The sequence below is a fragment of the Aspergillus multicolor genome (assembly GCF_047715735.1).
Source record: "Aspergillus multicolor strain CBS 133.54 unplaced genomic scaffold BDW74scaffold_15, whole genome shotgun sequence".
Lineage (NCBI taxonomy): Eukaryota > Fungi > Ascomycota > Eurotiomycetes > Eurotiales > Aspergillaceae > Aspergillus > Aspergillus multicolor.
The window spans coordinates 186,023-198,863 of NW_027395966.1; the positions used below are offsets into that span (position 1 = coordinate 186,023).

The following is a 12,841-nucleotide window of genomic DNA, read 5'->3' on the forward strand; positions in this document are numbered from 1 at the left end:
ACGTGGGAGGCAAAAAGGTATTGGGCTCCTACCTATGCAGGAATGTCCGGGGCGGCAGGCTAAGAATAGCCGGGAGAAAAAGGGCTTGAACGACGGAGAAAAACGTTGTCAGGGGCGAATGAGGAGGAGAGAGAATGCGCGTATGCACAGGCCACCCGCTGCCCCACCGTTTCAGGGTAGCACCCCTGTTCTAATAGCTGGGCCTCTAGTTCACAGCTTCATGTATGGCTAACAGAACAGGGCCGCTTCAGGCAGGCAGGCTCCACCCGCTATACGCGTATACTAGATAGAGACACTATGCGGACAAGATGCGATTCTCTGAAGAGTGAAGATCTATAAGTATCCCTCAGATCACAGCTTTCTTCAACGTCAAAACAAACAACACCCTCACTTTGAACCCACAATAATGGCAAAACTCGAACCCCTCGCAGGTGGCTACTACCTCTGGCACTATGTCCCTAGCATAGCCGCCTCGGTCATCTTCCTCCTTCTCTTCCTTGCTGCGACCCTCTTCCATACCTGGAAAGCGTGGAAGGCTCGAGCTCGCTTCTGTATTCCCTTCGTCATTGGCGGACTCTGTATGTATTCCCTTCCCTCAGTGTCCATTGCCCCGCTAACCCAGGATGCGACCACAGTTGAAGTAATTGGCTTTGGCAGCCGTGCAGCCTGCACCAACGATACCGCCAACATCGGCACCTACTCAATCCAAAGCGTCTTTATCCTCCTTGGACCCGTTCTCTTTGCCGCCTCCGTCTATATGGTGCTTGCCCGACTAATCCGCAGTGTCGGGGCAGAGAAATACGCGCTAATCAAGATCACTCGAGTCACCAAGACCTTCGTATCAGGCGACGTTGTCTCCTTCCTGGTTCAGGGCACTGGCGCCGGCATGATGGCAATGGGCGGCGATATGGCCAGCACCGCGAAGGGGATTGTCATTGCTGGTCTGCTGATCCAGATCGCCGTGTTTGGATTCTTCATGGTCATGTCCGTAATCTTTGAGAAGAGAATGAAGCGATGCCCAACTAGTACCAGCATGAGTATGAACGGAGGCCAAGGGGGTGATTGGAAGAGCCATTTGTATCCCCTCTATGCCGTCAGCGTGCTCATAATGGTCCGGTCGGTGTTCAGAGTCATCGAGTACGCCATGGGCCAGGATGGATACCTCCTGGCAAACGAATGGCCAATGTACGTCTTTGATGCGGTCCTGATGTTGGGGGTGATGGCAATCTGGGGCAGGTGGCATCCGGGGAGTATCAGGCAGGAGGTCGCTGGGTCGCAGCTGTTGAGCATGAACAGTGGGCAAAGCAAGGCCTAAACGGGGGCTCGGACTGGGTTGTTAAACGGGTGGTAGACGGAGTTATTGTTTCTTTTGTATCAGGACTTGTTTGATGGCGTTTTCGGCGATTTGTCGGTATTGTTCACAGTATTCCCTCAGTTTTGTTGTGCTCTTGTCTCCGCCATTGATTGGTATTTGCGATAGAAAGGCTTCCAAGTTGCGAATCAAAAAGATATCCAAGTGAACTCGGGGGCCTCTTGGATCATGTACAATGAGAATGACCAAGAGCTTCAGTGCGAAGACAACGTAAGAGATCATCATCCTGTTTATGTTAGCATATTGCCGATTCTACTGGGTCCACTGATATGTTAAGTAGACTCACCCACAAACCAACTGACTCCCCACAGGGATGAACTTGGCGAGCTTTAGCGAAGCGCGCGATGCCTCAGCACAGAGCCGAGACGATACCAGAGTCCGTGGATTTGACGAGCGGAGCGCATTGCTGATCTTGTAGGAAGGATCCAAGCGTAGCGACCCAGCCGTAAAAGGGGCGGCGCGACGGTGTATGGCCAAGAGACAGTTATAGTAGCTAAGGTGCAGGTAGATGACCAGAACGCACCCCTGCTTGATGGCTTCGGCTGCGGAAGCGTGCTCTGGACGATACTCCACCGGGATGGTATGCTTCCATCCCTCTAGTCGAGCGTCAAGCACACCTATTCTGGCGAGTACTTCTGAGTCGGTCTTTTCCTGGGCAGAGACCGAGTAGAGCCCGCGATAGACGTCTTCCTTCAGACATGTCAGAGCGCAGAAGGCGTCGTAGAAATCAAATGGATGGAGGGATTCTAGGCCTAATTCCTGGATGGGGATTGCCCGATAGACACCTCCACTGTTCAAGTTGGTTGGCGATGCTCCAGATTGTAACGCATGACTAGAGACGAGTCAGATTGAACCATGGCAGGGCCTTGAAGCACATACTCTATATCCATCGAACGGGCGATCATTGACACAATCTCAAGCTGCTTTGGCCCAACTGTCTCGCCTGGAGGAAGTCCATGCAGAGTACGAATGGCCATTGGGATCAGTGTGCTGCAAGGTTGGTTCTGGAAGGTGCCTAATGAATAGACAGCCTGACGTGATGTGAGAATATAGTTCCCCAACGCGGGCCAATTGTGGGTACCTAGGTAAACATACCATAGCGACCAGAGCCTGTGCTGAGCAGACGCTAGGTGCTTCGGTGAAGAATGCACCCCAAGACATTGTGGCGTTCTTCCAAAACAACCCTGCCTGAGCGGAGAATGTTGGGTTGAGCGAGGCTGCTAATGCAAGGGCGGCATTGAGACACGCCCATTTTCCTGCAGAAGGCTCTGGTTGGGTGGGATATTCTAGCTCAAAGTGAAGCATAAACTCCTGTTCGTCAAAGGTGGGACAAAAGGTGTTGAATGATTGGAAGTAGAGGGACAAGAGATGCCGTGCTTCTTGTTTGGGTGGGAGGGGGATGAACGGGCGACGGAAGGGAGGGTAGTTCATATCGAGATTAGGTGGATCAGATGGGAACAACGGGGTCAAGACACCCCAGTCGAGAGGCTCATCGCCAACAGCATTCTGCAACCATTGCTTGCCGGCCGAGGAGAAGATGGATAAGGGAGAGGAGCCTAGGAATTTAGTACGGATGGCGAAAGGAGGCGACGAGGAAGAACAGACCAGGCTGACCAAAATGCGACCGAGGGAGATTGAAGCACAGCAGCGAGGAAAGAGGGTCAGGCTGCTCCTGCCCCACGAAGTCATCGTATGATAGAGTGTGGTCGGAGATGTTGGGAGCTAGACCGAATCCCGCTTCTCCCATCATTGGCAGCCAGGCAGGATAGCCCTCCTTTATCGAAACATCAGCGGTCTCAGACGGGTCTAAATACGACATCTCATCCATGGCCCGTCCGGAAACTGCAGCCAAGATGCAAGGGGAGGAGCGGCGCTGGCAGGCTCGGCAGGGAGCGCCGCCCTCCATGTGACACCGCACCTTCCGTCGGCGGCACGACTGGCAGGCCTGATGATTCATGTCAGTCCAGGCACGGGAAGACTATGACTCGTGGCGCAGGGTCGCACCTTGGCTGTCCGCTTGTTGATCCTCCCGGACTCCATGGCTTAGGGTTTAGAGAGCGGCCCTATTATTCGGTACGGAGTACGCGTACAACCAACCCGCGGGGAAACAAGCTCTCCTAGGGACGAAGTGTCAAAAGCAAAGCTGTAGGGGATGCAAAGGCTGAGCGAGTCTGAGGCTCAGGAGCGTTGTCGGTGGAGAAGAGACAGCCATTCAGCAACGATACCGATATCAGGCAGACTCAGTTTACACACCGGACCCCTGGGCTTCCGGCCGTATTACCGCTGGTTTCAGGTACCAAAGCCCTCCTGGCCAATGGATGAGGGCAAGCTTTATCGTCAGCCACTCGGAAATCCCCCAGTGGGCCTCACTCGCCCGACAAAACGCCGGCCAATACGCCTACCGAGCTGTATGATACCGCAAATCCTCTGAGAATGACAGCAAACGTGTATACTGAGCCGTCTGCTGCAGGTTCGGATCTCCTGGCTCCGCCCCGTTATCTGGGCTTTTTCATTACAGATCAACATTCATTTTTGTCTTCTGCCAGCTTCGACGTTCGCTTTCCAGGATACTCCCCATTGACAGACGGTCCCCTGCTATCTTACTGCAAGGCACCAGCACAATGTCGGTCTTTGGGGGCATTCCCCCCAGCGAAAAGGACCAGTCCCACCTGGACCATACGGCCGGCAACACCTTTGACGACACAGCATCCAGCATGACCAAGACCGACGCCCGCGATGTCGACCTCCAGGAAATTCCTGAGAGCCAGCTGGAGGATGAAATCGAGGAAATGGCACGCCAACTCACCCGCCGCTCCACCCACTTTTCAGTCAAGAATGCGACGAACCCGTTCTTCGAAGAAAACAAAGAGTCTTCGTTGAACCCCGACAGCCCCTCGTTCCGTGTCAAGGATTGGATTCGGTCCTTGCTAGCAGCGCAGGCCAGCGATCCCGACCGGTTCCGTCAGCGGACTGCAGGCGTTGCGTTCAAGAACCTGCGAGTCCATGGATTCGGAAGCCCGACAGACTACCAGAAGGATGTCTTCAATGCGGTCCTGAGTGTTGGTGGACTGTTCAGGAAGCTCACCAAGTCTGGCCTGCAGAAGGTGCAGATTCTCCATGACTTCAACGGTCTGGTCCGCAGCGGCGAGATGCTGCTGGTCCTCGGTCGACCCGGCTCGTGAGTTGCCCATGGCCATGCTTTCCAGTACCTTGCTGACGCCTTTCAGTGGATGTACGACGTTCCTCAAGACTATCGCCGGAGAGATGAACGGTATCCAGACAGCCAACGACACCTATATGAACTACCAAGGTATGTCCGTGCCTCCGATTGTTGAACGGCTCTAATGTCCATCAGGAATCTCTGCTGACGACATGCGCAAACGCTTCCGAGGCGAGGCCATCTTCAACGCCGAAACCGACGTTCACTTCCCCCAGCTATCGGTCGGCGACACCCTCACTTTCGCCGCCAAAGCGAGAGCTCCCCGTACGCGCTTTGCTGGCCTCAGCCGCAACGACTACGCCTGCCATGTTCGCGACGTGGTCATGACCATGCTAGGCCTGCGCCATACCTTCAACACCCGCGTTGGCAACGACTTTGTGCGTGGAGTCAGTGGAGGTGAGCGCAAGCGAGTCAGCATTGCCGAAGCCATTCTCAGCGGTGCTCCCTTGCAGTGCTGGGATAACAGTACCCGCGGTCTCGATAGTGCCAACGCGCTTGAGTTCTGCAAGAACCTGTCCCTCATGAGCAAGTACGCTGGCACTACCGCTTGCGTGGCCATCTATCAGGCGTCGCAGAGCGCGTACGATGTAAGGCAACCGCCCTAGTTTTTACGACAGGGCTAACAAGAGCAGGTGTTTGACAAAGTGGTTGTTCTCTATGAAGGACAACAGATCTACTTTGGTAAGACCAGCGAGGCGAGGCAGTTCTTCACGGACATGGGCTTTGTCTGCCCACCTCGTCAAACAACGGCGGATTTCTTGACCTCCTTGACCAGCCCTAGCGAACGTCGTGTGCAACCTGGCTACGAAGACAAGGTCCCCCGTACACCGGCCGAATTTGCCCAGCGTTGGCGCAATAGCCCTGAGTGTGCTCGCCTGCTGCGGGAAATCGAAGCCTTCGACCAGGAGTATCCCGTCGGCGGCGAGGCTGCTACTCAATTCAGTGAAGCTCGTCGGTTGATGCAGTCTAAGCAACAGTGAGTATCCTATTCTCCATTCCACGTAAGTCTTGAAGTAGGTCCGCTGACCGTATCCGTTCCAGACGTGCCGGCTCTCCCTACACCCTCTCGATCTACGAACAAGTCATGCTCTGCCTGCACCGTGGCTTCCAACGCCTCAAAGGGGACGCCTCTTTGACCACTTCTGCACTCATTGGCAACTTCATCATCTCCTTGATTATCGGCAGTGTCTTCTATAACTTGCCCGGTGATACCTCTAGTTTCTACTCTCGCGGTGTTTTGCTCTTCTACGCTGTTTTGCTGAGCGCGTTCAGTAGTGCTTTGGAAGTATGGCAACACCTCTTTCCTAGTTACTCCGTTTCCAGGACCGGTGAAAGCTAACTACCAACAGATCTTAACTTTGTACGCCCAACGCCCAATCGTCGAAAAGCAGGCGCGCTACGCCTTCTATCACCCCTTCGCGGAAGCAATTGCCTCCATGCTCACGGACATTCCCTACAAAATTACCAACAGTGTGACCTTCAACCTGCCGCTGTACTTTCTCTCCAACCTCCGGCGGGAACCAGGCGCATACTTCACCTTTTGGTTCTACTCCATCATCACAACGCTGACCATGTCCATGGTGTTCCGTACCTTTGGCGCTACCTCCCGCACACTATCTCAGGCCCTGGTCCCAGCAGCCCTGCTCATCCTTGGCCTAGTCATCTACACCGGCTTCATCATCCCAACAAGAGACATGCTCGGCTGGTCCCGCTGGATGAACTACATCAACCCGATCGCCTACGCCTTCGAAGGCTTCATGGTGAACGAGTTCCGACACCGCGACTTCCCCTGCGCAGAGAGCGGCTTCATCCCTTCCGGTGCAGGGTATGAGAACGTCAGCCTGGAGAACCAGATCTGTGGAACTGTCTCGGCTGTTCCTGGCTCGCGGTTTATCAATGGAGACGCCTACCTTGCTACTTCGTACGAGTACTACAATTCGCACCTCTGGCGGAATGTCGGCATTATCTTCGCTTTCATGGTCTTCTTCATGTGCGTATACCTCATTGCGACCGAGTATATCACCGAGGCCATGTCCAAGGGTGAAGTCCTGGTTTTCCGACGAGGCCACCAGCCCAAGATGGTCAATGATCCTGAGGCGTCGACTGCTGCCCCTACAAACGAGAGTGATCCTAATGCTAGCGGCGCGCAGATCCAGCGCCAGGAGGCTATCTTCCAGTGGAAGGATCTGTGCTATGATATTACTATCAAGGGCGAGCATCGTCGGATCCTCGATCACGTCAATGGATGGGTAAAACCTGGCACAGCAACCGCGTTGATGGTACGTTTCCTTGTAGCCCTAACTCGTAACTGGACCCTGGACAACAAGTCACTGACGAATATAGGGTGTCTCCGGAGCCGGAAAGACGACGCTACTCGATGTTCTGGCGACTCGTGTCACCATGGGCGTGGTCACTGGTGAAGTCCTCGTTGACGGCCTCCCCCGTGATGACTCGTTCCAGCGCAAGACGGGCTATGTCCAGCAGCAAGATGTTCATTTGCCGACTTCGACTGTCCGCGAAGCGTTGCAGTTTAGTGCTCTTCTCAGACAACCGGCTCACTATTCGAGGGAAGAAAAGCTGGCGTATGTCGATGAAGTCCTTGAGTTGTTGGGCATGCAGACCTACGCCGATGCGGTGGTTGGAGTTCCCGGTGTTGGTATGTCACTCAGTCAACCCCCGTCCTCCATCCAAAACCGCAATACAGTTCTGACTTGATAACCAGGCCTAAACGTTGAGCAACGCAAACGCCTCACAATCGCCGTCGAACTAGTCGCCCGCCCTCAACTCCTCCTGTTCCTTGACGAACCCACCTCCGGCCTAGACAGTCAAACCTCCTGGTCGATTCTAGATCTCATCGAAACCCTCACCAAACACGGTCAAGCCATCCTCTGCACAATCCACCAGCCCTCAGCCATGCTTTTCCAGCGCTTCGACCGCCTCCTCTTCCTTGCCAAGGGTGGCCGCACCGTATACTTTGGCGAAGTCGGCGAAAATAGCTCCATCTTAACCTCCTACTTTGAGCGCAATGGCGGACACGCTATCACAGATGGCGAGAATCCCGCGGAGTGGATGCTCGACGTTATTGGCGCAGCACCAGGTAGTCACTCAGACATCGACTGGCCGGCTGTGTGGAATGGCAGTTCTGAGAAACAGGCTGTCGTCGATCATCTCGAAGAGCTCAAGAGCACGCTCTCCGTCAAACCCAAGTCCGAAGCCGCGCCCGCCGAATACAAGGAATTCGCTGCCCCGACCATGGTCCAGATGAAGGAGTGCATGCTGCGCGTATTCTCCCAGTACTGGCGGACGCCCTCGTACATCTACTCCAAGATCATCTTGTCTATTCTGACTGCCTTGTACAACGGCTTCTCCTTCTTTCACGCAAAGAATACCCAGCAGGGCCTGCAGAACCAAATGTTCAGTATCTTTATGCTTATGACGATCTTCGGAAACCTGGTGCAGCAGATTATGCCGAATTTCGTGACGCAGAGAGCAATCTACGAAGTCCGCGAGCGCCCAAGCAAGATGTACTCCTGGCGCGTGTTCATGGCAAGCAACATCCTCGTCGAACTCCCCTGGAATCTCCTCGTCGCAATTCTCATGTTCTTCTGCTGGTACTATCCCGTCGGTTTGTACAGAAATGCCGAGCCCACAGACGCCGTCCACGAGCGTGGCGGCCTGATGTTCCTCTTCCTGCTCGCATTCTTATGGTTCACATCCACCTTTGCGCACATGATCATCGCGGGTGTCGAAAACGCCGAGACGGGCGGAAACCTCGCGAACTTGATTTTCTCGCTGTTGTTGCTGTTCTGCGGGTACGTTTCCCCCCGTTGCATCTCCCTCCACCCCTCCCCCTTCCACAAGATAACCCCAACTAACAACACTCCAGTGTCGTCGCAACCCCCCAAAAGATGCCTCATTTCTGGATCTTCATGTATCGAAGCAGCCCCTTCACGTATTTAGTCTCGGGCATGCTCTCCACCGCCATCTCCGGGACAACCGTCACCTGCGACACGATCGAGACGCTGCAGGTTGACCCGCCGTCCGGCCAAACATGCGAGCAGTACCTAGGACCCTTTGTTAGCGCTGCAGGAGGAGCGATTCAGAACCCCAATGACACGGCTGCGTGCGCGTACTGTGCTATGGCGAAGACGGATGACTTCCTTGCGTCTGTGAATAGTTACTGGGGTGATGCGTGGCGAAATTTCGGACTCATGTGGGTGTATATTGCGTTTAATATTGTTGCTGCGATTGGGATTTATTGGCTCGCTAGGTGTCCGAAGGGGAGCAAGAGGAAGGCTTAGGGTTAGGGTTAGGGTTTCTTTCTCCTGAGGATTCCAGATAGAATGTCTATTGAATCAGGTTGTGGCATCCCAGACCATGCAGGGCAGGATGGAGGGTGGACGATTCGGTCCATCCCTGTTCTCCGTTCAGGTTATGGGTCTGTGAAAGCTGGAGAGGTTGAGGGGAAAGGATTGGTGCATGTGCTATGGTTTTGTTTCGATTCCTCCTTCGCCAGATATATGTTGGTGTTGGTGAGGGTTCTTTTCTGTAGGGGTTTTTATACCGTTCTCTCCCCTGCTCTTGTTTAGGGTTTAGGTACATATATATATATGCATATAGACTAGATTGCTTAATAGATTCTTCGAAGCCTCTTTTGCTAGGTTTGGTTTCCATGCCCACCTAGATATATCCCCGATCTTCAATGTTCGGCAAGAACGGGAGATTTCCAGGGTTGGTCATCAAGATCTTCTCGGGTATTACCCGATACTTTCTATGGTAGGTACGAGAACCAACCAGAGACATGGGGATGTAAACGAGCTTGTTACTGAATCGTGGAACTGTCTTCCTTATTCCGTCCTGTTACCGTGTAGGCCAGGCTTCCTTGCTTGACGTATGAGTAGGTAGAGCTAAGCATCCAGGGGATTGAAAGCAAACCCCGAGATACGGTCCGAAATCGGGGCGGTTCACCAGATCCCGAAATGATAACATCTCTTTCGTATTACATACGGTGGCATGGTAAGGGCTTGCATACCGTAATATCGTGCTGGTATCAATCATTGATGAGGTACGTGCCTTCACCGTGACACGAGCCCTCATGGGTGTTGGCAGTAGGCCCCCGACATTCATAGCTCATCTTGAGAGTTGGATACGTCAAGGGGTATCATGTTATCTATCCCCACAGATAGCCATTTATGCGGTTGCGTAAGACCCTAAAGCTTCGACTGTTATCAGAATGACCCGGGTATAAGAAGTCTGCAGCTGCAGCTCCTACCTACTACTACCATCATACCTATCTTCAGACACCACTGCGCAGCATCTCTCTATTCAAGAAACCCCCCCAGCAAAAATGCATCTAAGTCTCGCTCCGCTCGCCAATCTCGCACTCCATACACTCTCTACCCAAGCCGCTACCGCGAGCAAAAATACCAACCTCACCATGGCCATGGTCAGGGCGCCTCCGCCCGACTGGCCCCTGCCGATATACAGCTACAACTGGACCGGCGTCATGCCGAACCTGAACTCTTCCATCGATAAGGCTATCGAGTACATGCACGAAGCCAAGGATAACGGCGCTAACTGGATTACGTTTCCTGAGCTGTGGTTCCCTGGGTAAACCTTCCCTTACCCTGAATTCCCTTTCCCCGCCGCTTGCTTTTCCTACCTATACTGACATCACTCCACGGTGATAGCTTCCCCAAAGGCTCCAGCTACAACAACTGGACACATACTCACCTCCCAGCCTACATCGCGAACGCGCTAGTGGTCGGCAGCCCCGAATGGACACGCCTGATCACCACCATCAAAGAAACGCACCTCTACGCCGCATTATCCTTCGCCCAACGCTCAGCCGACAACCTCTTCATGGCACAAGCCCTAATCTCCCCTCTCGGCGATACTCTCATCTTCCGACACAAACTGCGCCCCTCCGGCTCAGAACGCGACATCTTCAGCGATGGGAGCATCGACCAGCTAAAAGTAATAACATCATCCCACGGCCGTGTCGGGCTCCTCGAATGCGGCGAGCACTCTTATCCGTCAATGACATTCCCCATGCAAGCGCAGGCCGAGAATTTCCACATCGGACCCTTTCCCTACATGGGTGATCGCGGCGACAACAGGTATCTATGGTGGGAGGGCGCTGAAGCGAACACGGGCGCTGTGTCTCATTACTCGAATATCGCGGGCGCGTGGAGCTTCGTTGCGGCGGTGGGATATAGTTTTGTGACGAGTCCGTTTGCGCAGGTCGTTGCTGATATCAGTGCCGAGACGAGCTTTGAGGAAAGGCCTATGCTTTATTTTAGTCTTGATATTGAGCAGGAGGGGTTTGATACCGCTGGGGTGAGGACGTATGATGCGGATTCGCAGGCGGGTTGGGCGGTGCTGCGGCAGATCAATGAGGCGTTTCCGAAGTATATTCCGCATGATGAGGGGAACTTGGTGCCCAGGAGGAATATTTCTGTGGATTACCTGCTGTCTGGGGGGTTGGAAAGTAGTGAGACAGAGTATAATCTGGAGAGGAAGGTGGATGGGGTGGTTGTTTAGGTTTGGGTCTACCGGGTTCCTCTACACCATGTCGGAGGATTGCCAATACTTAGGTGGGAATTAAGCCAGCACCAATGTAAACTAACCGCATGGAAGCTGAAGCTGAGCTGAGCTGAGAAGTACAAACCGGGCATGGAGATGTCCTGACTCGTTAGCTTAAGATATGATGACCTTGGAAGCCTGCACTAGCTGGAACAAGCCTAGCACTGAGGCTTAGCAAACGATGCTTCATTCGGTTAAAGTTTCTGATAGGACAATTCGTTTACATGGATACAACATGTTTAATATCTGCGGCATTAGTGCTTATCGGATGCCTAGGGCTGAGCTCAGCTGAACATTTGCTATAAAGGTCAGGCATGCCTCTCCTCCCAAGCCGCCTTCTCATAGTTTTTATATATTCATCATTTGAGCACAAAACCCTCTTACCCTCCGAAATAGAGCTTAACGCACGAAAAGGCACTTGATACACAATGGCGAACCTCCAAACCATAACCCTAAGCACCAAATCAACTGCGCGGCTAGCATACACATTCCACCCCGCAACCTCGGCCTCCCCATCCACGAAACACACCCTGCTGGTCTTCCTCAACGGCCTCGGCCTCCCACAAGCTGGCTGGTTCCCTGTGATTGCAGCCCTCAAAGAACGCAGTGACATCGACCTCCCCGCAATCCTAACCTACGACCGCTACGGCCAGGGCGCGAGCACAGACCGGGACCCCGAGAATCCAGAGAGCCATGACTGTATTGCCGTTATTAAGGACCTGCGGCAATTGATAATCCAAATCGCCGCCGAGAAACTCGGGTATGAAAACGTGGACGATGTGAACCTTGTCCTAGTTGGAAACTCAATCGGATGCGCCCTGGCACGGCTCTATGCGCAGGAGTACCCCGGCACTGTTGCGGGCCTAGTCCTCCTCGATAGCGTCCTCGCAAACTCAGACTTTGTCTCGATATTCCCGGACCCGGATAGTCCTGACTACGATGCCAGTTCGTTGCCAGAGAATATAACGGAAGAAATCCTGCGCACAACACGGACAAGAGTCCGAGCTATCTTCCACCCGGTCGAAGGCGCAGGCGGAAAGGCAGAAGGACTCTCCCGCGCAAATCTCCCCTCGCTGCTGCCGGACAGCGACGGACCGGTTCTCGAAGGAAGGGATGGCAAAGGCCCCTTCGTGACTGTCGTGGGTCATGATTTCGAGACCTTCGCGCAGGAGAGCACGAGGATGGGATTTCCCGTTGAGCTGAGCATGAAATACGTCAATCCGTTCTGGCAGAGGTATAATGAGGGTCTTGTGAAGATTACGGATAGTGATCGAGCAAAGGGCCCGGTTATTGCGGAGGGCGCTGGGCATTTTGTGCAGAAGGATTGCCCTGATTTTGTGGTGGGTGAGGTTGTTGAGATCTTGGGGAGGGTGTTTGCTGCCGCGAAGTAATACAGGAATGCAGGTTTCAAAGGGACTGACTATACTTCATCATAGGGGCAGCGGCTGTGGTGATTTGCTGCAGAACGGGAGATATGATAAGTGCAGGAGAATAAATAAGTTTTACTCCAAGCGCAACCTGTCGTCCTTCAAAAGATGGCGTACAGTTGCCCATGTTAAGGGTCAATACCTTGACGTAAAGCATACACTGCTGTTGATATAGTCAGGGTACCTTCAGGATGAGCCTATCATATCTATCCGACTAATTCCAAGACCCCCATCCAC

The 12,841-nt window shown here is 53.6% G+C and overlaps 5 protein-coding genes across 5 annotated transcripts; 4 read left to right on the forward strand and 1 right to left on the reverse strand.

The window, feature by feature from the left end:
• Positions 1-406: 406 nt before the first annotated feature.
• On the forward strand, positions 407-1,315 carry BDW74DRAFT_185630 (RTA1 domain-containing protein; the record flags this gene model as incomplete). The annotated part of the gene is made up of 2 exons (XM_073731073.1): positions 407-578; positions 636-1,315. 2 exons carry the CDS (start codon positions 407-409, stop codon positions 1,313-1,315), a joined length of 852 nt encoding a protein of 283 aa, XP_073583033.1.
• Positions 1,316-1,357: 42 nt separating this feature from the next.
• Positions 1,358-3,412, reverse strand: BDW74DRAFT_178893 (Zn(II)2Cys6 transcription factor; the record flags this gene model as incomplete). The annotated part of the gene is made up of 6 exons (XM_073729310.1): positions 1,358-1,598; positions 1,659-2,204; positions 2,252-2,403; positions 2,468-2,928; positions 2,978-3,317; positions 3,377-3,412. The coding sequence occupies 6 exons, from the start codon at positions 3,410-3,412 to the stop codon at positions 1,358-1,360; spliced, it is 1,776 nt and encodes a 591-aa protein (XP_073583034.1).
• A 581-nt stretch (positions 3,413-3,993) lies between these two features.
• Positions 3,994-8,893, forward strand: BDW74DRAFT_168367 (pleiotropic drug resistance family ABC transporter; the record flags this gene model as incomplete). The annotated part of the gene is made up of 9 exons (XM_073726810.1): positions 3,994-4,550; positions 4,600-4,682; positions 4,728-5,179; positions 5,225-5,568; positions 5,634-5,877; positions 5,942-6,871; positions 6,936-7,248; positions 7,315-8,404; positions 8,479-8,893. 9 exons carry the CDS (start codon positions 3,994-3,996, stop codon positions 8,891-8,893), a joined length of 4,428 nt encoding a protein of 1,475 aa, XP_073583035.1.
• A 1,136-nt stretch (positions 8,894-10,029) lies between these two features.
• BDW74DRAFT_178895 (uncharacterized protein) lies at positions 10,030-11,135 on the forward strand (the record flags this gene model as incomplete). The annotated part of the gene is made up of 2 exons (XM_073729311.1): positions 10,030-10,202; positions 10,283-11,135. 2 exons carry the CDS (start codon positions 10,030-10,032, stop codon positions 11,133-11,135), a joined length of 1,026 nt encoding a protein of 341 aa, XP_073583036.1.
• A 403-nt stretch (positions 11,136-11,538) lies between these two features.
• BDW74DRAFT_154601 (alpha/beta hydrolase) lies at positions 11,539-12,839 on the forward strand. Its single transcript, XM_073724706.1, has one exon. It carries the CDS (start codon positions 11,606-11,608, stop codon positions 12,566-12,568), a length of 963 nt encoding a protein of 320 aa, XP_073583037.1. The 5' UTR covers positions 11,539-11,605; the 3' UTR covers positions 12,569-12,839.
• Positions 12,840-12,841: the final 2 nt, after the last annotated feature.

Bases quoted from the DNA above. Each gene is read 5' to 3' on its own strand.
- BDW74DRAFT_154601 (XM_073724706.1), top strand. From the start codon at position 11,606: ATGGCGAACCTCCAAACCATAACCCTAAGCACCAAATCAACTGCGCGG.